This window comes from Petaurus breviceps, unplaced genomic scaffold (genome assembly GCF_028583685.1).
Source record: "Petaurus breviceps papuanus isolate PSGF00001 unplaced genomic scaffold, PetGlider_PUasm1.0 81, whole genome shotgun sequence".
Taxonomy (NCBI): Eukaryota; Metazoa; Chordata; class Mammalia; order Diprotodontia; family Petauridae; genus Petaurus; species Petaurus breviceps.
In genome coordinates, this window is record NW_027186546.1 from 6,181,200 (window position 1) to 6,207,916 (window position 26,717).

General features: G+C 38.4%; 1 protein-coding gene across 1 annotated transcript in view; it reads right to left on the bottom strand.

The window, feature by feature from the left end:
* LOC138176124 (transmembrane 7 superfamily member 3-like) overlaps positions 1-26,717 on the bottom strand; it is a 41,632-nt gene that overhangs the window by 7,284 nt on the left and 7,631 nt on the right. The window contains exons 2-9 of the mRNA XM_069106883.1: positions 15,420-15,574; positions 14,108-14,258; positions 13,457-13,577; positions 10,422-10,593; positions 8,401-8,578; positions 4,135-4,221; positions 2,377-2,457; positions 1,071-1,223 (exon numbers count right to left, since the gene is read on the bottom strand). Coding sequence (XP_068962984.1) covers positions 1,071-1,223; positions 2,377-2,457; positions 4,135-4,221; positions 8,401-8,578; positions 10,422-10,593; positions 13,457-13,577; positions 14,108-14,258; positions 15,420-15,574 — 1,098 coding nt within the window. The remainder of the gene's footprint in view (positions 1-1,070; positions 1,224-2,376; positions 2,458-4,134; positions 4,222-8,400; positions 8,579-10,421; positions 10,594-13,456; positions 13,578-14,107; positions 14,259-15,419; positions 15,575-26,717) is intronic.

Below are 26,717 nucleotides of genomic sequence, written 5' to 3' on the forward strand. Positions count from 1 at the left end.
CAAATTGCTTACTGTCTCAAAGAGGAGGGAGGGCCAAGAGGAAGGGAGAGAGAGAATTTGGAACTCAAAATTTTTAAAAATGATTGTTAGGGGTGGCCAGGTGGCTCAGCGAGTAAGAGCACCGGCTCCAGTGTTGGGACGACCCGGAGATCGAATCCCAGGCTCAGACACTCAGCACCACACCCAGAAATAACTGGCCGTGTAACCTTGAGCAAGTTACTTAACCCCGATTGCTTAAAAAAAAAAATGACTGTTACAATTTTTTTACATGTAATTTGGAAAATTTAATGAAATAATTACATAAATATGTAATATAAGTATATAAAATAATATAATAATAAATAAAAGAAATAAATAAAAATATTTTTAAAACACAACTATAAAAAGCATTCATTATGTATCTATGCATTCCAAGCATTTGGGGAAACAAAGACTAAAATAAAAGCATCCCTGCCCTCAACAGGAACTTACATTCTATTGAGGGAGAAAACATGTACATATACATACACACACACACACACACACTATAGATAGATAGATAGATAGACAGACAGACAGATAGATTGATATAGTAAAGAAACACGATTAATGCCCACGAAATAACAGTGAACAAGGCAATAACAGAATTAAGAATTGAGCAGCAAGGCAGCATCATAAATGCCACAGCAGTTCAGAAGACAGGAAGAGCTGTGAATGGAGATTAAAAGATGAATCAAACGTAGAAAAGTCTTTTCAAGCTAGAGGAATGTTAGAAACACAGACACCAAAGCAGGAACAAGTATGCTACAATATGTTGGAAGGATCTGCCTGATTGGATTAGTTTGTGCATGCTAATGACTGGTGAAGAAAGGTAGGTAGGGCTTTTGGAGATTGTGGTAGAAAGACTTGGGAAACTGGTTATAAATTCTTTCCCTAAAAAAAAAAAATTATACAATGGAAGTCACCCCTGATTTTGTAACAAGTTGAGGATACTTTTCCAATATTTAAATATATTTTATTGAATTTAATTTTTTTATTTAATTTAATTCCTTGAACAAAGGGCCTAAACATATAGCCATATGATCTCCTACCTAGTGGAGTAAAGAAAGCCACCGATGAGATGAGGAATCCCAGTACCAGTCCAACACAGAGCATACAAATCAGGATCAACCCAAATCTCCACCAAACCATCACCAGGAGAATTCCACCAACACCTCCAGCAACTGCAGTCAAAATCAGGCGATCTATACAAAGAGGGGGGAAAGAAAACCATTTTACTCACATTTCCATACTCTTTTCAGCAGTCATGACTTGAAGCAAACAAACTCAGCCTTAACTTCTATGACACACTAGGATTTAAAATCACAGGTGTGTTCAACTGCTCACAAAAAACATGTCAGCCCAGTTCACAGAGGTACTCTCCAAGAAGCCTGCCCCAAGGTATGTTAATCGTGGCCCTGACAGGAGCTCGGGTTTACAAAATCTTCTGACAAGTTTAGCACTAAGCAGGTCAGTGTCATAAAAATCCACTAATTTTGTTTTTAATTCCAGAAAAACTCTAGAACCAAAGGCAAACAAATGTAGTTCCATCATAAATGAGGCAAAGGCACCTCTAAAAACAAACATATTCACAACATGACTAACATGGAAATATTTTGTATGATAGCACATGTATAAACTGTATCAAAGTGCTTACCATCTCACAGTATGAGGGGGGCAAGGTAGGGCGGGAACTCAAAATATTAAAAAAATGTTATAAATTATCTTTACATAAAATTGGGGGAAGATTGTTTTTTTTTTAATCCTGTAGAAGTAGTAGCTTGTAGGCAGTGGACTAATCAACATTCCAAACATACTCCGACACTATCATTGGTAGTGATGTTTTCTATTTTATTTTTATTCTGAACTTAAAACACCAAATAAAACAGACATTTCCACGTACATAGTAGAACAGAAAAAGAGGAGTATACATGAAAATGCAGAACTCTATACAGCTTTTCTTTTCTAAGTTCAACCTATAGCTTTCCAAGCTGTCCTCTCATCCCTGGCATTCTTCTTGAAGGATTAAAATGTGACAGTGATCATCATACTCCATTCACATTTGTGTAAGGATATATAACAGCAACAGTCAGTCTGGACCTGTGACTTCACAGGTATAGGGAACTCCCTCCACCAACGCAGATCAGCAACTACCTGCAATTTAAAACTTTAAAGTGCTAAGTGACTTGCGTCCACAGATACACAAAGCAGTATGTGTCAAATACTGGACTCAAACCCTGGTCTCCCTGACTCAGAGGGCAGCTCTCCATCCACTATGCCAAGCATTCAGTATCAGCTATCAAGCAACTAACTCAACATTTCCCTTCTCAACTCAGCAAAAAGCTTATTTTTACTTACCATCATACTGAAGAAAAGTTAATCTTGTAATCAATATATAAAAAAAGAATCCCACGAAGATAAAGCCTATGAAGAACAGTTCTAAAAATAAACCACAAAAAGGAAACCACAGTTCAATATTCTGTATTTAAGTACAGTGGTTAATTTTTAAGCTAACGTTCTCTCCTCATTAACAATACACCCTCAAGTTCCTAGATATTAGAACACTTGAGTGAAAAAGGAACAAGAAAGGGCAGCTAGGTGGCGCAGTGAATAGACCACTGGCCCTGGAGTCAGGAGGACCTGGGTTCGGATCCGGCGTCAGACACTTAACACAAAAAAATAGCTGTGTGACCTTGGGCAAGTCACTTAACCCCAATTGCCCTCCAAAAAGCAAAAATAAATAAAAATATATATATGTTATATGGCAGAACAGAACTGAGTGGAATTATCAGCCATTCAATACTATTAATCTTGAAAAGTGCTCACAGTAATGACAGCAGGGCATAAGTCTAATATATACATATCATCTCTCAATTATCCACTGTGTGAATGAGGCAAATTTGTCATTATCTGAGCCTGTTACTATTTGTCATTATCTGAGCCTGTTACTCACCCTGCCACCTAGCATACATACACAGACCACCCCAACTTTGACTCCAGTCAAGGATTACACATTAAATTCTAGTATTAGTCTATGCAAAATGAATTAGAGAAGCAAAATGGTTGATGTGTTGGCTAATTTTGCTTAACTGATTTTTTTTTCCTTTCTTCAACATTTTGTTACAAGGGATAAGTCTTTAAGTAGGAAAAGTACAATTGAGTTTACAATCTACACATTTAACAATGAGGTGGTATAAAACAAAAGATATCAATTAAAAAAGTAACATTAAAAAAAAGGAGGTAAATCTATACCTTTTGAGTCCTAAAGCAGTCTAACCCCAAAGATGTGATACTAAATGACTTACCACACCATTCTCCCTTTTAACATGAGTAATCAAAGAAACTGTATAACTTTGATATAAAATCTAGTAATAATGTCTGAAGAAGCCAAGGGCTTAGCAATAACTGCCCACATATGGGAAAAGGTCTCAATTTGTCACATCATAAATTCACTATATTGTTCTTCTTTCCTAGTCAGACATGACAGGAATATGCTATGACTATGAATGAGGCAGCAATTAAGAAAATGCTAATAATATATGTCGAGTTCTATCAGCTCATTCTGATTCTCTGGTTGAAAATATAATAGTGATTTTTTTCTTTCCCAAAGGCCTCATAGCCTTAGGGATGTTTAAATACCAGCCAATTTCTTCAAGATTCAGGATAAGCTCATTGCTTACTCCTACTATCCCATCTGTTACCGTGGACTTCAGAGTTCTAAATTTCTCTACACAAATTCGTTGGTGGCCTGCATTTTTACAGGCACAGACTATGAGAAATAAAACACTCTTTAGATACCGCAATGGGTGTCTCATTTACACAACATAAAATACAATAATCATTCCCCCCCAAAAAAAATTCACATTAACCTAGAGCTTTTAAAAAATAAAAAATTCCGACAAAAGTCTGTAAGGCCACACAATGTGTGTACCCAAACCAACTTTCTCTTTTGAGGGGAAAAAAATGAAATTCTAAGTATTGAGGAAAGGCAAAATGCAAAGCAATTCCTAGTCCTCACACATTTGGTTAAACGTATTGAGATGTTATTTGTTTAGGCCATAGAACACTAGAAACATTCAAAAGAACACAGAAATACATTAAAAAGGTAGAGAATACCTGTTTTCCAGAATCTGTGTCCAAAGAAACAAATGAAGAGACCAAGAATAGCAAAAATGGTGAAAAACACTTTGGTTGAAAGCCTTCCTAGAAATAATTAAAATAAAATAAGAGTCATATTTGGTAATCATCTGAATTGCTACCTAGGCTTAATTAACAACCAGAAGGGCCAAGAGTATAAACTGACCCAAAAATTTTGCTTTTCAATAAAAATCCTCATCCTACTATCTCACTGCCTTTCCTACAGGGATTATTAAAAGTGCCTTATATAAAACTGACAGAGCTTGATGCTTTGAGGTCTTCTTAAGCTCTGGTCCTTCTAGTCAAAGGAAAAGAAAATGGAAAATTAACTGATAATATTAAATAGCAGTGATATCCAATCTAAGCACAAGATCCCAGAGCTGGAAGATATTCTGGAGTGCAGGTCCAACCCACATATGAACAAGAATTCCCTATACAGTCTACAGCATTCCCAAGTGGTCAGCCGGTTGTGTCTGAAGACCTCCACCTCATCCTGAGGCATGTATACATTCTGCTTGTACATGGTTCTAATTGTCACTAAATTTTTCAAGCCTCTCTCCATCTCCTGCCTCTCCCACTACTACTAATTCTGCCCACTGGGTCAAAGTATAGCATGCTTAATCCCTTGGGACAGCTGAGAGATTGAGCCTAATGCCAGTAACCCTGTTAGTTCAGGTTAAATGTTAGAACGAAATGAGGCATTTGAAAGTCAGTGAACAGTTCATAAAATTACAAATACATAAAAATACATAAAAAATACAGTTCATGTATTTGCCCAAACACCGCAAAGATATTCAACAATACTGTGGCCTTAGCTTCTCTCATCTCCATCCAGAAACACATCTGGTCAGCAAGGCAGAGTATGGTGCCACCATATAAGTGCCCCACTTTCCTGCTTGTCCATACCCTTTCTAAAATATAATAGTCAGAACTGAACACAATACTGCAGATGAAGTCTGACCAGGGAGAAGAACAATGCAATTACTGATGGCTTTCCATGTTCAAGACACTATGTCTTTAAATGCAGCCTAAATTTGGATTAATGTTTTTGGCCACATCTCACTCTGTCACACAGAGTTTATCCACCATAACTCTAAATCTTTCTCAGATGATGTGTTGCCAGACCATGCTCTAACCTCTTATACCTGAGTGAAAAAAAAATCAAATTCATAAGCAAAGAATTTTACATGGATCCTTATTAAAGTTCATCTTATTTGATCTGGACCAATATGATAGCTTTTATGCCATCCTCCAAGCCCACAAAATAAGCACTTAATTATATTTCTGGACTTGATGAAATCGTTGCTTCAAAGCATAAATCCCAAAAGCATCTATTAATACAATGAAAGTCACAGTGCTAAAAATTAAAACCCATTTTACTAACTGCACAACTTGCAGTGAAGAAAGTTTTTTTTTCCTTATGTCTTAACATAATTAATAATGAAGTATGGTAATTAAATGTTTCCTGGTGTCAATGAAAATCTGATCCCATGACTCTACTCTCAAATTTACTCTAACTTAGTTTCTCTGAGATAAAACTGTTCAATCAAAGCATTTCACTTGCTTTTTTTCACAGCTGGTTTTTTTTGGGGGGGAGGGTTGGTTTTTTTCCTTCACAACATAAATAATATGGAAAAATGTTTTGCATGGCTGCACATGTATAACCAATATCAAATTATTTACTATCTCAGGGAGGGGAAAAGTAGAGAATCTGGAACTCAAAAATTTTTAAATGAATGTTTAAAACTGTTCTTATATGGAATTGGGAAAAATAATTATTCAAAGGAAAAAAGATAAAACTACTCCCTAAATTTGCCACTGTCATGCTCATGGCTCTTTAGAATCAAGTGAAAAGAGAATGATCCCTTGATATATTTTTAAAACAAGGTCACCTATTCTTCAAGTGTCATATTAAAATTCCTCACACTTTCATAAAACAAAACCAAAGTGCTTTTTTCCCTCAGAGATCTGTTTGTTGGGAATTATCAGCCTGTTTAGAACAGGGGTGAGGAACCTGTGGCCTCAAGGCCACATGTGCCCTTCTAGGTCCTTGGGTTCGGCCTTTTGATTGAGTCCAAGTTTTACAGACCAAACCCTTTTATTAAGGAGATTTATTATATGAAGTTTAGATTCAGTCAAAGGGCTGTACTTGAAGCCCTAGAGGGCCACATGTGGCCTTGAGGCTACAAGCTCCACACCCTTGGTTTAGAAGCTTTCCTGTTTTATCATGATGATGGTTATCAACCTACCAGTGGTAGGAGAAGGGGGGAATTATGAGGTTACCGAGTGCTCAGCCAGCTATCACATTTACCAATAGTCACAAATTTGAGGGTATTTCTATTTGTTGCAGGACCTTTTTACTCATGATTCAAAACTTCCTTATTTAGCAGACGAGGAAAATCATTCAAAGGAATTAAAAGAGTTTCCCAAGGCCATACATCAAGGTGATATGAAAGGATTCCCCCAGGTTCCATGCTTCCAAGATGCCTCCTTCCATCTCTGTTGCTGGTTTTCATTCTCATTTTTCAATCTCTTTATCAAAGATACTCATTCTACCCATTTAATAATGTGGTCTGATATTGATAAAGAAATCAGAAAATTTCAACAGGGGGAACCCAAGACCTTAACTTTGAAAGGGATTTTGTCCTAACCTGAGCTAGAACATCAGTCATCTCCTTCTTGCACATACTACCAGACTCTTGATATGCTGGTTAGTTCTGTTTAATTTTTCTTTCTTTTTTATTCTTTGTTACGGGGAGATGGCTCATGGAATAGGAAAAGAGACTGGAAAATAAGACAATTCATACAATGTTGGTGAAGCTGCGAATTGGTCCTGCCATTCTGGAAAAAAATTTGGAACTATGCCCCCCAATTTAAAAAATTCTCTTTACCCGTTGATCCATTGATACCACTAATAGGTCTATACTCCCAAAGAAATCAAAGAAAAAGAAAAATGGCTCATATGTAGAAAAATATTTATAGGAACTCTTTTTGCATGGTAAAAAAAAAAGTGGAAACTGGGGGTAGGGGAGGTCATTAACTAGAGAATGGCTTAACAAGCTATAGTATATCAATATGATGGACTACTATTATGCTATAAGAAATGAAGAAGGGTGTGGTCTCAAAGACATCAGAGAAGACTTATACGAAGGGAAACAGAGCAGCAAAATCAGGCAGGCAATTTGACACCATAGCAGTAACATCATAAAGATAACACAGACACAGCTCTGAAAGAAATAAGAAGTCTGATAGGGGGAATGACCAACCAAGATTCCAGAGAACTCAGGATGAAAAATTCTATCCACATCTTGACACAGAGGTGACAGACTCAGGGTGGAGGATGAAAGTTTGGGGTTTTTTAGTCATGGAAAAATCCAAGAATCTTCATTGCTTGACCATAGATATTTGTTACAAGGGTTTGGTTTGGTTTTTTTTTTCTTTTCTAGGGGCTGGGGAGGAGAAGTGGAAGGAAGCAAAAGTGGGTTTTCATTCATTGTAAAAAATATAAATTTAACTTTTTTTAAAAAGATGAAAAAAATTATTAAGCAAGTACAATAAAAAATGCACCTCTTTCATTTGCAGATACATATCTTACTGAGTTATCTTTTTTAGATTATAGCTACTAAAACTAAATATTGAAATTAACTTAGAACCATGTACACATATATAAAATTTATAAATAAATGCACATATATTTTTTAAAATAAATAGAAGAGATAAATTTGGAAATGAAGGTGATTTAAAAAACAAAAGATAAATAAAATTGCGGAAATGTTTTTTAAAGAGAAATTTCTCTCCAGATATTCTCTAGCGCATCTCAGGATGCTAGAAAAAAATATGGAAGAGAAATGATATGTAATATTGGTATTCTCTAGAGTATCTCAGGATGCAAGCAAAAGATATGGAAGAGAAATGATATGGAGTCAAGGAAAAGAGGCAGGTCTGTCTGAAAGGAGGAAGGTCTTACCGGACTTAAAAGGAAAGCACGGAAGATCTAGAGTCTCGAAGCAGCAGGTTCCCCACCCCCAATATAGAGTATAGTAAATGGGTAAAGAAACATCAGCTGGGGGAAACAACACAGACGACAAAAATAAAAAAGATAACAAATTTTAGCTCGTTGGGGCTAAAAATGAAAAATGATGGCAGGAACACTGATAATCACATTGAAATTCCTCATTTGCCAAGACCAGTGTTTGGAGTCGAAGGGTTCTTTCTTGATTTAGATGAATGGATTAATGCACTCACCAAGAGAAGAACAATTATCTAGGGTAGTATTGAAGTGGCAGGCATATGTGTGAGCAGGAACATATGCAGTTGATGTATTTAAAGCTGGGTCCCGTACAATGACGTTATAAATCACACCCTGTCCTGGGACAGATGAGAAGTAAACAATGGTCTTATCACTAGATTTCAGAGTAGCAACCTGAAATACAAAATGACAGCTTGATTACTTTGTGCCCAAAATTAAACAAAAACTCCACTCAACATATCACAAGCTCAATACACCCGTAGTAAAGATTTAAAAAACAATTTGTGGAAATAGTCTTCCACAGAGCAGACCCCCAAATGCTTCGGAGCATAGAGCTTTTGCACCACCCCCATCAGGAACAAGACGTAACAAGGCATCTTCACAAAGCCCTTCCAAAGTTTTCAAATTTTCATAACCTAGGCTGTGGAAATGACAAGAAACAAAATCCATGAAGGACATCTGATGATGAACTGAATTGTCTTCTAGCTCACCTGGGCCTCCATTTTGCAAATGGGCTATTTACCTCCTCACCTCCAAGTTTCCGTTTTTCCTTTGTCACAGGAGCTAAACAACACTGTTGACCACTCACATGGTTCAACATTACACAACAGTGTGCAATGCACCCATCCTAACGCCGATGCATCTGTTTTGAAATGCCAATCATGAATTACTATTTCTATCACACACCATAACCTACCTCTAGGGTGGCCTTATATGATACCACTAATACATAAATGTTAAACTATTCTAAAGTTTAATCATTTGCTTTCTAGATGATTTCAAAGTTTCAAAGCCTCCCTGATTTAGACACTAAGCAGGGTCACCTGCCTATCAATCAGTCCACTGATGGACATTTATTAAGTGCCTATAGCGTGCGAGGCACTGTGCCTATGCAAGAGTATAGTCACTCTGAGGGTTAGGATTTTATCAATGAAAGTTTTTGCAGCTCAATAAAACTTAAGAATTTATCTTGCTTGAAAAACTGAGATTTTTCAGGCTCTAACAGCAGTCCCCTCTTCCCTGTGCAGGAAGAAATAAAAGTTTCACATTTATGGTGCCTGGCTTATTTTGAGCCCACTATATTCCTCAAACTCAATCAAAGATTGTTTGTGCGACTATTATGATGGTAGATAAATAATGCCCACATTTATCTTCTCTGTATCACTCCATCAGGTCATCCCTGTTCTCAACCAATACTCATGCATTTTAAACAGGTCAATTCACAATATGTAAACCATCTTGTGATGGCATTAGTAAAGACTCCCAAAAATGACAGTTCAGTATTTCAAGGAGTTAAAGTTTTGTGGACAATGTGTAATAAGCTTCTCAGAGATTAGGCTGGACTTCAGACAGGAGACCAACAGTCCTATGCTGAGCACAACATACAAATTGCAAATTTGGTACAACATACCCAAGTCTGTCCTTTGCCAATATGACCTTCTAGAACCTACTGTGACCTCCATGGAACAACAAGGCATGAGACTAAGTCTTTTGTGGAGTAATTTCACAAGATTAGAAACCAAATAGAATGAATTCACAACCCTACAAGGGCTAACCATATCTCAGTGGCTTCTGAGAAGCTACTTTTTCTTTTCATTTTTTCTTTACTTACTTTGCATCCCTCAGACCATGCCAAAGACTGGGCACCTGATTGCAAAGAGGAAGATCCAGCATTCCTTTTTATCCTTGTTTTCATTGAATAGTATAAGTTCTTTTCTTGGTTCTGATCACTTCACTCTGCATCAGTTCATATATGTTTCCCTAGTTTTCTCTAAAAGCATTCCTTTCATCAATTCTTACAGCTCACTAACAATCCATTATATTCACGTATCAAAATCTGTTCAGTCATTCCCTCTTAGTTTTCAGTTTTCTGCTGATAATACTTTTCTATATATGGGTCATTTTTTTCCTTGCTTGATCTCTTTGGGGTATCAAAGGTCTAAAAGTACAATTAATGGATCAAAGGGAATGCACAGTTTAGTGACTTTTAGGGTACACCACCAAATTCCGTACTTACTTTGAAACCACTGGCTTCTATCTGAGACACCACAGACATCTTCTGCATATGTCTTAGTAACACCTCTTCAGTGAGGTTGTTCTCAGGCAAAAAATACTGATAGACATCATACTGCAACCTCCATCTGGAGTCCAGGCCAGTCCCCAGATCACAAGGTGGAGGATCTGTGCCTCTGAAACAAAACACAATTAAGCAGAAGCAAAAACACTCTTCCCTTACAACTTAAGTGTCAAATATAAGCAAAAAACAGAAAACTAGCACTTAAAACAATTTTATAGACTTAAAAGAAAAAGCTTAAAATTATATTTAAATTATAGAAAATTCACAGTCGTACTTTTCATGTTTGAGGACTGGTAAATTCCATTTCTCTGTTTAATGATCCATTCAGTACAACCAGCATTTATTAACCTACTGTATGCAGGAAATCACCATGCAAGGCAGGGAGAGGACGAAGAGATAAAATGAAAACCAGGAATATTTTTGTACACATGGGGCTTTTCTTCTTATTGATGACCTCCTTTGGGGTATTAACTTACAAGTTAAATCACTGTATCAAGGAATGTAATAATTTTCTAATTTTTCTTGTATCGTTCCATATGGCTTTTCAAAATGGTTAGACCAATTAACAGCTTCACTGGCAGGGAATTATTGCCCAAGTTTGTTTTTTAAAATCATGCTCATTTAAATTATTCCATTCATATACATTTCTTTTTAAAAACTAGTATACTTTGGATAATTACTATTTCATAATAGAATCTGAAAGCTGACGATACCATTACTTCTTAACTGGTTTTTTTTTTTGCCAGTTTCCTTTTATATTCTTGATCTTTTGTCCCTTCACCGGAACATTATTATTTCATTTAATTCTATATAACATTTTCTTGCTATTTTCATTGGTATGGTGCTTGTTAAGGAGTTCTGTAATACTGACTATATTAGCACATCATAGTCAGGAACATTAAATACTTCTGTTATATGTAGATCTTCCTTTTATGTCTATAAAACCTGCTTGGTAGTTGTATTTAAGCCTTTTATGTGTCTTGCCAAAGGTGAATAATCAGATACTTAACACATTTTGTTGTTTTAACTGAAATTCACCCTTCTATCCATTTTACTGGTTAGAATAACTATTAGAAATTATTTATATAAGCTATTCAAGTTTAAAACTGCACCAGAACTTTTCAGACTCGCTGGATAAAAATGCTGATTATTTCTGTAGATTTATTTTCTGTCCTACTACTTGGCTGAAGATTTATTTTCTTAATTTGTGTTGATTCTCCAATATCCCCCTATAGTCTGGAGGGGATAGTTTCTTAGCCATTTTGGTGTCATGAATCCTGATGGCATTCTGGTGAAGCTTAGCCTCCTTCTCAGGGAAAAAAAAATGTTTTTAAGTGAATAAAATATATGATTACAAGGGAAATCAATTATATTGAAATTCAGTTACCAAAATATGTTTAAAAAAGACAAGTTTACAGACCAGAATGTAAGAACCCATACTCTATGGTCAGATTGAAATTCTTCTTGGTATTTGAAAGAGTCCTCATAACCTGGCCCGAACCTGCCTTTCTAATCTCATTATATATAACTCTCCTTTATTTCGTTCAGCCCACTGAGCCTTCTGGCCATTCCTCACACTGACACTCCCATCTTGGTGCCTTTGTACAGTTCCCTCTCCATGACTGGAATGCATTCCCTTTTTCACCTTTGCTCAAAGAATCCCTTAAGACTGAGGTTTATTAGCCATGTGACCTTGAGCAAGTCACTTAACCCCAACTACCTTCCAAAAAGCTCCCCCCCCAAAAAAAAGACTAAGGTTTGAGATTCATCATTTTCTATTTGAAGTTTCTCCCTAATCCCCAATATGCTGACATCCTACCTTCCAAAACTATTTCCAATGAGATCACATTTATAACTGGTAGCTGGCATAAATGCTAGTTATTGTTAACTACCACCACTAAAACTACTTTGTATATCTAAGTATATGTGTATATTTTTGTCTCCTCCAACACAATGAAAGCTCCCTGAGGGTAGGATGTTTCCTAATTTTTTTGGTCTTTTTTTTGTTTTTTGTTGTTCAGTTGTTTCAGTCACACCCAATTCTTCATGGCCCCATTTGGGTCTTTTTTGGCAAAGACACTGGAGGGGTTTGCCATTTCCTTGTCTAGCCCATTTTACAGAAGAGGAAACTGAGGCAAATGGGGTTAAGTGACTCGTCCAGAGTCACAGAGCTAGTAGTGTCTGAGGCCACATAAGAAATCAAGTCTTGGGGGCGGCCAGGTGGCTCAGCGAGTAAGAGCACCGGCTCCAGTGTTGGGATGACCTAGAGATCAAATCCCGGGCTCAGACACTCAGCACCACACCCAAAAATAACTGGCCGTGTAACCTTGAGCAAGTTACTTAACCCCAATTGCTTAAAAAAAAAAATTTAATAAATCAAGTCTTCCTAACTCCAGGCCTGTCACTCTCTATACTTTGTCACCTAACTGCCCAACATATTTGATCTTTAGAATCCCAGCAATTAGCAGAGTCCCTGAAACATATAGTAGGTAATTAATAAATGCTTGTTAATTATATGTATAATCTTGTTCTAATCTTGTTCAAATCCAACCTCAGACAAGTGTCTAGCTGTGTGACTCTGTGCAAGTCATTTAACCATTACTGTTTGCCTCAGTTTCATCAACTGTAAAGTGAGTTGGAGAAGGAAATAGCAAACTACTCCAGTTATCTTTGCCAAGAAAACCCCAGATAGGGTTGAGAAGAGCTGGACAGAACCGAAATGACAGAATAACAAACAATAACAACAATTCTGTGAGGCAGGGGGTATTATCACTTCCATTTTACAAATCAGGAAACTGAGGAACCAAGCATTAAGTGACTTGCCCCAGGTCACAAGGCTAAGTGCCAGGGGAAGGATTCAAACTCAGATCTTCCTAACTCCCAAGTCCTGCACTCTGACCACTGAGCCACCTTTACATACAGCTTTACAATAGAGTAGGTTTTAATCTAAAAGCAACCTGGAGAGTTATACATACCTGGCATGTCCTAGATTTGCTGGGGCAAATTTGATCATTGTTTCATATAAATTATACTCCAAGTAAATGTTGGGATCCACATCTAAATCAAACTCCAGATTACAGCCTCCAGGGATGGGATCTAGAAGTAAAATAAAGAGTTAAGTTACTAGAGATCACGTCTCTCAAATCCTCCAACCATGTACTAGTGCAGACAAGCAAAGCCTACAACTTTTCAGTGCCCAACATCCCCCCCTCTGGAGGTACACGTCCTTCAGATCTCACTGTATGCTATACCAGCCAATGAAAGAAATTTATAAAAGGAAAAGGGCATGGGGAAGAAGAGGGAAGACTGAGAAACTTACTTCAAAGTAGAAAACGAACTATGATGGACAAGAGAGAAAGGCATGTCCCTCAATTTACAATTTCCAAGAGAAGAAAAAAACGTAGAGTTGAACACTCACCAAGGGCTACTGGTGGTTAGTTAAAACCTGGATTAAAATTGGGGGTCATTCATTAAATCTAACAAGGCTAATAATGTAACAGATCTTCTTTCTCCAATAAATACCACCCACAGGAAACTACAGACAGGTGACCTAAGGGAGTCACCTTCAGGTTAAAGGCACTAACTGGCTTGCTGGAGGACAGTGTGTAGCTCAAATCAAGAGTTACCTTTTTCTGAATAAGAAAGGGGAACAGCCACACTCCAGACATTATCAGCACCTGAAGTCTCTAAGTACCAAGTACAAACACTCTGTTCTGGTCTAAGAATGGAAACTAGGCCTCTGTCCACACCTGTTCCTGAAGCGTCTGGAAAAGGATTCTAGAAATGAAGGGGAAAAAAATTTTTTTTTTGCACACCACCACAGACATACTGAATTAGACAAGGCTGACTACAAGTATGATCCACTCTTACTGGACATTCCCTGAAATGTTGACAATACAAGTTAATGTTTGGATAACAACTGGAGATCTTATGAAATGCATCTCAGCAAAGGCCACTATCAGAAGTATGAGGCAAGGATCAGGTCAAGAAGAAAACTAAATTATGAAAGGCATTCGTTTTTTTATACAATAAATTCCTCTAACAGATATTCTCCAAGGCAGAACCTGCTTCCATCAATATCGATCAATAAATCAATATTTATTATGTACCAAATGCTGTACTAAACACTAGTGATACGGAAAGAGGCAAAGTCTCCGCCCCTAAGGACCTGTGGCAGCAACCAACACTGGCATAGCCAGGATGGCTGCTAGCACAGGTTCTTAGATCTGCTTTACTAAGAAAAATAGCTGTACAAGGAGTCAACAATCTTTTTTAATAACAATCACTAATTCAGGAGAAAAGTCAGGACCCTGAACTTCAGAGAAAATATAAGCAGAGAAATAAAGAAAAACAGACAGGGCTCTGACGGCCTGAATCAAAGCAATATTGCTATACACTTTACATACATCCCTGGATCGAGAAAGTCTTTACATCTGAGCAGTCAGGGAGCTCTGAACATATTACTACTCAGAATCTCGACCAGGGAATCACAAGATCCTTCTCATAATCGAGCCCCGGAAGCAAATACTGACTCAGAGTATATATACACACTTCTCAGAGCCAGAGGGCATCACAACCCTCCTGACCCAGTGCCTAATTAGAAATTAGCAAAAGGTGTGAAAGCCTTCTTAGAAGCTAGTCTCCCCCACACAAGCTTCCCTTAATGGACTCCACATGTCACCTATTAATGGGGGGAGATCTTAAATCCCATTAACATTGCAGGAGTTTACAATCTAATTAATTATCTAATGAATAATCTAATCTATCAACACAACTCACTCAACTATGGCTTCATCTTTATTTTTAAAATAGTAATAATCCAAAATTTTAAAAGTCCATCATTTAGAAGAGATTTAGTTCCATTAGCATACACAAAATGCTTTTTAGCAGATCCAAAAACATAAATCAATTCAAAGTGAGGGAACCCCTCATACAGACCTTGTAGAAAGAGACTGTTATGTTCTTGTACTGTGAATGCACTTGGAAGATTATAAACGTGATGTTGCTTGCAATATGACGCAATACAGCTTCTTCTGGAAAGGGCTTATTGAGCATGAAGTGTCTAAATTTCCCCAAAGAAAATTCAAGAAGACCTGAAATGGGAAGATTTTTTTTTAATTATTATTACATTTGTACTTATAATACCAGGTGGTAAAAGCATCATCATCGGTATATCACTACACTACTATATATATTAAGATATATATTCACCTTCCACAAGAGAAACAAAATGTAATGTCTTAACCCAGTCCCTCTATGAGAGGGGAGATAGTGAAGAAAAGAAGATGGAAGTCAAGTGTTCTACCTCTAGATAATACCCTGTAACATCATTCCCCTGTTTCAAAGTCACTGGACCCCGAAACCCGGTCAAACAAGTATACCTACTATAAATAATTTTTGAATGAAAGAACTTCCGTGTCTCCCTCACCTTTTCTATTCCCCTTTTCCCTACTATGACCTATCTTTCTTTCTCCAGTTCCTGCCTTAACTGGACAAAACACAGAACTCAAGTCTAAGACTGTCTTAGAGGATATCATATTTATTCAGCAAAATTTTAATCTATTCATTAAATATTAGTTTTTAAAATTCACTTCTTGTCCTCTACTCCCAAGAGAAATGAACATTCAAAAAAGAAGCAAAAAATTTTTATAGAAAACATTTTAATTTTTTTGAAGGGAAAAGCTAAGAAGGAAAAATGTTTTTCTGACTTTCTCTAGGCCTTAACCTCTCTAAATATATAAAGCACAATTATGTTCAACATTTTCTAATCCTAAATCACTTTATATCTACAAAATATACATTCCTAAGTACTATGCATATTTTGATTTCCTCAAGGAAGTTGAAATCTACAAGGGTGAAAAGACCTATAATTACTACAAATTCATATTTGATTAAAATAGGCAAAAATAGCTTTAACCAAAAAGATAACGCCTTCATTATTCATTTTAGGACTATAATGAATAGTTATGATGAATAATACAAAAAACCAAGTTACAAGGAAGGAAGGGTGAGAAATAATTGGGTATTTTCTTTCTTTTTGAGTAAGCATTGCTTCTTCTGAAACCATACCCTGACCTTTTAGGAAACAGGCCCAAGATACACCCCAGGGATTCTTCCTGTCTCACTTCTTTCCTGTTCCCTAATACCTGATGTAAATAAGTGAGAAGGCAATAGGCATAATTAGAACTGCAAAGAATCAATGAATAGCATGTTGGGGGGAGAGGAATATGCACATGAGGTGGGTTGGGTGAGTCAAGGCTGGGATCAGTAGCCCCAACAGGAAATCAGAAACATGGTGTAAACATGTATGATTGGGGGGTGCAGCTGGGCTATGCTGTGGATCCCACGGAGTCACTTACAGCAATACCAGTTTGGGTAAGATAAGAAAGCCTGGGCAAGTGTCTCTGCATGGAAAGAGGGTGCATGTATATGGGTGAAAGGCAGAAGGTAAATCACAAAGGGTCCACAGGCCTTGAGTGAGATCACCATGATGGAGGGTGAACAATCTGCAGTACCATGGCTGGGGGATAGCCAGGTGTAATGCCAAGCAAAGGCAACTTCCCAAGGTTCAAAATACCAGCATAGGTGCTCTCCATTTTATTCAGTGAAAAATTAAGAACAGATAGAATCAAAATATAGCATAATTCAAAATACAGCATTTACCAAGTGTGATTAAATAATCTCCAAGTACTACCCCATCCCTGGACATTACATTCATTTAATCAATCACAAAGTCCCTCTTCTAAATACTACTCCACCCCTAGGCTGTACATTCATTTAGTCCATCACAAAGCCCCTCTTCTCAAATGGAGATTAGTTTCATAAGTAATGTACATTCCTTTGTTCAATCACAGAGCACAAAAAAGTCAAAAGTTCTCCACCCTTGGATCACAACTGAATCTACCCCAGAGTTACAACAAGTTTAAGCACAGCATTTAATACCCAAATGGAGGTCTTTTCTTCATCTTGACACGAGGCAGGCTCTCAGCAATCTTTGTTCCTAGGGAGACAAAGCTTAGCAAGGCCACAAGATACATTGCCAGTGTCTTCATTAATTCATTCTCTGTCTGCAGAACAGTCCTAGGACCCCTGAAAACATTAGCAAAACCCCCTTCCAGGATTTCTGTAAACATACAACAAGAAAATCCTTCTTCAGGGCTTCTGAACCAACAGCAAGGTTCCAGAACCTCTGCAACAACAGCACTGTCCTTCACCAGTGGACAGAATTCACTCTCTGTCTGCAGAACAGTCTCAAGGAGCTCTGAACCAACAGCAAGGTTCCCTGCAGGACCTCTGCAACAACAGGACTGTCCTTCACCAGTGGACAAATCTGGCAAAACAACATCAAAACAGACAAAGTACCAGCATAACAGCCATGTCTCCTCAGTCTTGGCAGCTCTGGGTGGCAGCTCTCAAAAGTCCTGGGCAATTCAAAGTGGCCCTCAGCAATCCTCTCAGTCTCTCTCCACCTCCAAGATGCTGCTTCCAAAAAGTTCTTCTGCCTCTCTCTTTTCTTGTGTCTCTCTAAATTTACATCACCAGCTCAACCCAGTTCAGCCCTCTCTTTTCATGTCAACAAGTCCATCCCACAAGTGGGATTCACAAGCTCTGGTTTTTAACACAATCAAACCAAAAACCAAGCCAATATAGGGGGATCTTTAAATTCCATTACTATTACACCAGGAGAGGCAAAACATGAAATAAGGCTGTAAAGGCAGGTTTGGGCCAGATTGTAGAATACCAAGAATGCCAGGCATAGTTTTTATTCATCCTTGGGGCAACTGAGGACCCACTTGAGGAGGGAGGTGACAATTACATACCTGCACCATAGGAAAATGGGCATGGACTGAAGGAGATAGAGAGGGAACAATGAGGAGACTATTACAGTTGTCTAGGCTGAGAGTAATGAGGGCCCTCAACTGGCATGGGCTGTGTGGGCAGAGGAAGAAGATAAAGCCCAAGGCAACTGGGAAGCAAATGCAATCAGCAACAGAAATACCAGCGTTTGGAGTAGAAGCAAGTTTGTAGAATATTACAAATTCAATTTTTATAATATTGATACTGGGATCAATTAACAAGCACATATTAAACACCTGCTATGTACCAATCACTTTATATAAAGAGACAAAAATAAGACTACCTTTGTGACCTGGGAGAAGTCCCTTAGCTTCCATACAGGTATCAATGTCCTGAACTATAAAAGGAACAGGCTGGCTTTGATGGCCTCTGAGGGTCCCTGCCAGCTCAGAAGCTAGGTTCTTAAACAGTCCCTGCCTTCAAACACCTTATGCCAGGTGAGACAACACACAAAAATTGAATCCTATTGAATAGACTATTGAAGCAGGTATTTCATAAATAAATAAATAAATACTATGCAAAGGCATTTTTAAGGGGAGGCATAAGCAGGTGAGAGGTGAGAATTAGCACAGGCCTAATGTAGGATGGAATGGCTTTGGTTTTGAGGGAGGGACACTAGGCCTTCTTAGAGAAACAGATGACAAGGGAGTGAGTGCATTCCAGACTTTCAACAGCATGGAGTTAGGAAACAATGCTGTTTGACTGGCACCCTGTTGTGCCTTTTTAAATTAAAATCATGAAAACTTTTAAAAAAATATTTTAAATCAAAAATATGCTTACAGTAGCAGAGTTCACAGAAAATGGAATGGTCAGTAAGAATAAAAAGTCAAATAAAAGTAATAAGCATAAACTGAAAATATTCCCAAAGTTTCTAGGAAGTAGAATTGGTTATCTCCAGACTAACACTGACTTTCGCACATGTGTGGAGAAAATGCCTTGTCATTTAATTATGATTTTGTCCCTGAATGGTTAAACTGAAACCAAGAAGTGTTGTGTCAAATTGTTCAAGCTCGACAAAATAGGAGGAGAACTGAATAGATAAAAGTGCTTTAAGAAAAAAAAAATTCCTTCAGCTGACTTATTCTCAGGAAGCATGTCCTTCTGACAGTTGGGATCTATATACCACTTCCTTCTTCTATTTACCGATTTCCTGACAATGAACCAAAAAAGGGGCAGGGGAGCCTCATGTGCCTTGAGTGGCAAGAACCAAGCAAAAGGCACCCCACAAAATGACCACACTTTGGGAAGCTACAGCTGGCCAAGCTGGGAAGGAATAAAGATGTACTGAGAAGAAAAGCCACTCAATGTATCTGACTTTTCTTTACTTGTAATTCTTGATTTCTCCTGCTTTACTTTTCATGGAAAGGACACTGGCAAGTTAAAACCCATCAGCAATTCCTGCTGGACTCCTGAAACAAAGCAGCTGAAAGAGCCTTGCATATTTCACAAATGATTGCATATTTCCCAACCATCAAACAGTCTGTGCTTTTGACAGCATGTGATACATATAGGAAGACCCAGAAAACTTGCTACCAAAGTCCTGGCACCATCAATCGGTTCAAGATCAGAAACTGATATAATTTTATCAGTGGAAATGACATTAAAAAAGGAGGCACTGCCATCTGTTTTCCTTCTTCACTCTAAAGACCATGGGACCTATCCATCTGACTGACAGCAGGAATCTCCCATATGTTGTCTCCCCCATTAGAATAGGGGCATAGGATTATTTCCAATGTTTAGTACAGGGCTTTTGAACAGTGACTGTTTAATAAAAAATCAGAATTACAAATTGGAAATAAAAAAAAAAACCTGGAAGCATTTAAAAAATTAATCCTTGTGAAATAATACTATGCCATTAATTTTCACCCACGGAGATGGACTTTAGCAAAGGCAGACCTCCGCCCTAAAGACAACACAGAGCATGTAGAAATGGGACTAAACCTGATTCCTCTGAGCACATCTGAAAAATCATACATGAAAAAGATTTCATGAGGTTTAATTAGCTCTTATGACTTTGGGAGTAGGAGGCAGGAAAGAGGTGGAAGGCAGATCAAATGGTATTTACAGAACAACTGTCTTGAGACTGAGTCTGAATCTTGCCTGTGATCAAGCTTAAAAATTTTTTCTAGCAAGTCTTCACAGGAATCTGATTCAGCAGCAAGAGGCTACTTTTCATTTCAACATTTAAGCTCAACTTTTAATCATCACTCATGGCTATAAACAATGAGAACTAACCTACCTTTTTCTACCCCATCATGAGACCCTAAGACATTTCTAAACCCAGCTCATTATTTAACTACTAATTTTATTTATTCCCTCTATTTCTAGCTCATTTTTCTTGATTAAAAAAAAAATTCTCTTCCACTTGATAGCTATCCAGACGCTGTCTAGAACATGGTGTGTTAGAGGAGAAATATGGCCTCCCAATCAAGAACAGCTGGGAGTTCAAATCTAACCTCTGAAACTGTCTTTGTGTGTGTGTGTGTGAGACACACCCTGGGCAATTAACAATGTCTCAGTCCCCAAGAAATTCTGTTTATAATCTGCAAAACACTTGGTGATCTGCATTGATAAAAGAAGTTCCCTCACAGAGCGTTCCCACACAACTCAAATCCCAGTTCTGAGGAAAAACAACCACCACAAAAAAATTAATCTCAAATGATTAACAGACACTGCAAATTAAGACAAAGATCTTACACTCAACCAAGTCAGGAAAACTATCGATTAAAAAAACTGTCAGTCACCCACCTCAACCTGCTATTTTCTAATTTCAACTCAAAACGTTTCAGGGTCTGTTACTGAAAAGTCTATGCTAGAGACGAGGAATACAAGAGGAGAAGCAGAAGGGGAAGGAGAAGGAAGAGGAAGAGGAGGAAGAGGAGGAGGAGGAGAAAGAAGGAGGAGGAGAATCTTTGAGTTTATAGTCTAGGGAAGATAAAACACACAAAGCAAAAAATAGTTGAGTTTTTTCCCCAATTTTTAAGAAACTGAAGAGGAAGACATTATTTTTAATTGGGGGAAAGGAGGCAATCCAGGAAGGTCTCATGTAAGAAGAGAAATAAGAGAAAAAACATTTACTAAGTACCTGCTATTGTGTGCCAAGCATTGTACTGGGTGCTTTACAAATATTACTTCATTTGATCCTTATAACAACCCTGGGGGTATTTGACAGTTGAGGAAAGTGAGGCACACAGAGGTTAAGTGACTTGCCCAGGGTCACACTGCTAGTAAGTGTCTATAGCTACACTTGAACTTGGGTCTCCCCACTATGCCAGGCCCAGGGCTTATCCACTCTGCCCCCTGGCTGCCTCTTGGGTTAAATGAATTATCCAGTTATACAAATAATACTTAGGAAAGCCGGGATGTGAACCTGGGTTCCTTACACTGTCCCTCTAGATGATAGCAGGAAAAGGCTAATACATCCATTTTAGCAGAAATAGAGTGCTTAAAAAATAATAGAGTGAAAAAAAACTGGAAATGTAGGTTGGAGCCAGATCATAGAAAGCCTTAAATACTAAGCTTGTATACAAGTTTATATTTTATTCCATCAAGTTCTTGGAGTTAACCTTGTATATATGTATGTATGGACCCCTTCAACAGTCTGGTGAAGCCGATGGAGCTCTTCTTGGAGTAGTGTTTGATGAAGAGATCATAAAAATAGGAAAAGTACCCACGAGTACAAAAATATTTATAGCAGCTCTTTTCGTGGTGGCAAAGAACTGGAAATTGAGGGGATAGCCTTCGACTGGGGAATGGCTGAACAAGTTGCAGTATGTGAATGTGATGGAATACTGTACCATAAGAAATGACAAGCAGGAGGATTTCAGAAAAACCTGGAAAGACTTCCATGAACTGATGCTGAGAGAAGTGAGCAGAACCAGGAGAACACCGTACACAAAAATAGCAACACTGCACGTGATGACGGCCAACTTTGACAGACTTAACTCTTCTCAGCAATGTAATGATCTAAGGCAATTCCAAGACTCCAGACAGTATATAGCTTCCTCCACATCCAGAGAAAGAACTACGGAGACTGAATGCAGATCAAAGCACACTATTTTCTCTTTTTTTTGTTTTTTTCTTTCTCATGGTTTTTCCCTTTTGTACTGATTCTTCTGTCACAACAAGACTAATGTGAAAATATGTTTAACATGATTGTACATGTATAGCCTATATCAGATTGCATGCCATCTTGGGGAGGGGGGAAATCAGTTATTTATTTATTTGTTTTGTTTTTTGGAGGGGATAAGGAGGGGCAATTGGGGTTAAGTGACTTGCCCAAGGTCACACGGCTAGTGTGTCAAGTCAGGCCACATTTGAAGTCAGGTCCTCCTGACTCCAGGGCCAGTGCTCTATTCATTGCGCCACCTAACCTCCCAGGGGAAAAACTTTATAACTCAAAATTTTATAAAAATGAATGTCGAAAACTAAAAATTAGTTAAGTAATTAACTTTTAAAGAAAGAATAGTGCTTGATGCCTACATGCAAAATTGAAGGAAAATACTAAATTTCAGTCGGTTAGTGAAAAGAAATAGGGAATATTTTTTCCACCCAAGTTCGTGGACTCCCCTGAAATCTCAATGAAATCTTCGATGGTCCATGGACCCCGGGTTTAAAAAAAAAATTATGGAGTTGATGATAATTTCTGAAAAGAAGAAGAATGGCCACTTGTACCGTTTCCCCAAACTCCTTAATAAAAAACAAAAAACCTATCAGAATCACACCTCCCCAGGATAGGTTCGGTGCTCAGTGTTCTTGTTCCCTGTGTTCAATTCATTAAAAAAAAAAGTTCTCTCCTCCTCTACATACCTCATGGTACTAGTACCTCAATCCCGATGAAAGGCAGAAAAGCTTCCTGAAGAAAGGTCAACAGTCTATGGAATTCATGCCAATTACTATTTCAAATGAGATAACATGCTTAAAATACTATGTAAATGCTATCTATTATTACTATTCTCTCTCCTTCCTCCCCTGAAATGACTCTCTCTTAAAAGCATTTCCAAAACAGGGTTACTACCTTGAATACATTCCTTCTCCAAAGTTGCTCACTGGCCCTTGGAAGCCGTGGTAACTAATTTCAGAAAAACCTGGAAAGGATTTCCAGAAAGCACTTATGGTGGTTGAGAACTCAATATAAGAGCTATTTTTAGAATATCTTTGTCATAATTATCAATTACTTTCTGCAGAATCCCATGCTTTAATTAGCAGAGGGACCAAATATGACATTTTATTTCTACCTATTCACACTATAGCTGATGCTCAAATGCAAAGTTACTATATTCTTTGCAAAAAAAGGTCAAAGTAAACTGAAAGCCCCTAATTTGGACAAGAGGCATTACAGTAGGCCCCTACCCACTGAGAACTAATGACTCAATTTCTGAAGTTTTCTTGTGTGAAGCCTACTCTGCTCAGCCCTTTTAAACTCCCACCCCTCAATTTCAAGGCATTTTGAAATGTTTTTTTCTATTTTAAATGGGATACATGAGCAAAAGTATGTTCAATTAAAGCAAGACAGGAGTTTTTTTGGAAGCAAAGGTGGTAAAGGATTTCAGGGAAGAAGAGATGTTCAATGCTAAAGAGAGATCAGAGCATGCAGCCCTGGAGTCAGGAGGACCTGAGTTCAAATCCTGCCTCACACACTTGATGCTTACTATATGACCCTGGCCAAATCACTTAACCCCCACTGCTTCCTAAAAGGGGAGAGAGACAGACAGACAGACAGACAGAGACAGAGAGAGAGAGAGGGAGATCAAAGGGCATAAGAAAAGGGAAAAGGCCAATCACACTTGAGAATCAGGAGCCAACTGGTGACTGAAAGGTGGAGTGAATGCCATATTGCAAAGGGTTTAATAAATATTGAGGGAGCAGCAACACCAAGTTTTAACAGTGAAAGGAAAGAAAGACAGGGAAGTTGCTGGAGGGTATGACAGGGTCTATGCTGTGATTACCTCTCAGAAGCTTTGTTTGGCATAAACAAGGAGGCAGAGAAACTGATGATCAGGGGACCACAGATGTAGATCAGGAAGGGACTTGGCTGTTATTATCAGTCATGTCCAATTCTACATAACCCTAGGTTTTCTTGGCACAGATATTGGAGCGGAGTGTGTCCCAATTTTGCAGAGGAGGAACTCAGGCAAATAGGTGTTAAGTGACTTGCCCAGGGTCACACAGCTAGTAAATGTCTGTGATAGTAATGGCATTTAAAGATTACCCTGTATTGGCTTGGTTTTTCAAATTGATTGTGTTAAAACCCAGAGCTTGTTAATCCCACCTGTGGGATGGACTTGACTTGAAAAGAGAGACACGAACTGGGAGGAGCTGGTGACATAGATTTGGAGAGACAGGAGAGAGGCAGAAGAACTTTTTGGAAGCAGCACCCACGTGGAGGCAGAGAGAGAGACTGAGAAGGATTGCTGGGGCCACTTTGAATCGCCCTGGACTTTTGAGATCTGCCCCCGGAGCTGCCAAGGACTGAGGAGGCATGGCTGTTTTGCTGGTACTTTGTATGTCTGTTTTGATGTTGTATTGCCAGATTTGTCCACTGGTGAAAGACAGTCCTTTTGTTGAAGAAGTCCTGGAACCTGGCTGTTGGCTAAGAAGCCCTGAGACTGTCCTGCAGACAGAGAGTGAATACTGTCCACTGGTGAAGGACAGTGCTGTTGTTGCAGGGGTCTGGGAACCTTTCTGTTGGTTCAGAAGCCCTGAAGAAGGATTTTCTTGTTGTATGTTTACAGAAATCCTGGGAGAGGGTTTTGCTAATGTTTTCAGGGGTTCTAGGACTGTTCTACAGACAGAGGATGAATTAATGAAGGGATTGGCAATGTATCTTGTGGCCTTGCTAAGCCTTGTCTCCCCAGGAACTAAGATTGCTGAGAACTTGCCTCGTGTCAAGATGAAGAAAAGACCTCCATTTGGGTATTAGGTGCTGTGCTTAAACTTGATGTAACTCTAGGGTAGATTCAATTGTGATCCAGGGGTGGGGAACTTTTGACCTTTTTGTGTTCTATGGTTGAGCAAATGAAGGTACTTTACTTGTGTTTGGAAACTAATCTCCATTTGAGAAGAGGGGCTTTGTGGTGGACTAAATGAAGGTACAGCCTAGGGGTAGAGTAGTATTTAGAACAGGGACTTTGTAATTGATTGAATGATTGGAAGGTCCTGGGGTGGGGTAGTACTTGGAGATTATTTAATCACACTTAGTAAATGCTGTATTTTGAATGATGTCATGTTTTGACCTTCTCTGTTCTTGGTTTGTCACTGAATAAAATGGAGAGCACCTATGCTGGTATTCTGAACCTTGGGAAGTTGCCTTTCCTTGGCATTACATTACAATGTCCAAGGCTAAATTTTAACTCAGATCTTCCTGACTCCAAGTCTGGTACTCTTATCTACTGCGTACCCTAGAAGGAAACTGGGAGGACATCAAATCCAACCCCCTGATTTTACATGAGGAAACTAAGGCAGAGGGAGGTTGTGACTTAGTCAGGCTTACATACTTAAGTATCTGAGACAGGATTTAGGTCCAGGTTTTTCTGTTCTGCCCATGCTGCCTCTGTTCAGTGAGGCTGATGGAGCGACACCCTACCCCCCAAGCAGGTAGGCAGAAAGGCAGCTAACCATGGACTACTACTGTGCTGTAAGAAATGATGAGCAAGATGACTTTAGAAATAGATGGAAAGACTTGTGTGAAATAATGAAGAATGAGATGAGCAGAACAAAAGAACGTTGTATACAGAGGTGGCTGGGTGGTGCAGTGAATAGAGCACCAGTCCTGGAGCCAGGAGAACCTGAGTTCATATCTGGCTCAGACACTTAACACTTACTAGCTCTGTGACCTCGGACAAGTCACTTAACACTAACTGCTCTACCTTCCCCCTCCAAAAGAGACCCTAAAAAAATATTGTTTGAAGAATAACTGCTATTCTGAGTATTAAAAATCCTCAAATCAACTACAAAGGACCTATGAAGTAAGACGCTATCCACCTTCAGAGAAAGAACTGATAAAAAGAAGTGTGCATAGTATGGGTTTATACACACATGTATATATGTATGTTTGTGTGTGTATATATAAAATACACACATGTATACATACATACATCTACACACACATGTATCTGTGTTGAATGGTAGCCTTCTCTAATAAGGAGTGGGAAGGGAGGGAGGGAGGCAGTTCAGAACTTAAAATGCAATGAAAAAATTTCAATTAAAAAAAAGAAAGGGAGCTAAACGGTCATCTGCTTGAGGCCCTAATTTCCACCTTCCTGAATTCTCCAAACATGTGTTTGTCCTTTGTTTTTGAAGAGGACCATGGCATCAGGGAATGATGACAGGACTTGTAGCTGACTTGATTTGAGTGAGGGAGGGCTGTGCAAGGTCCCA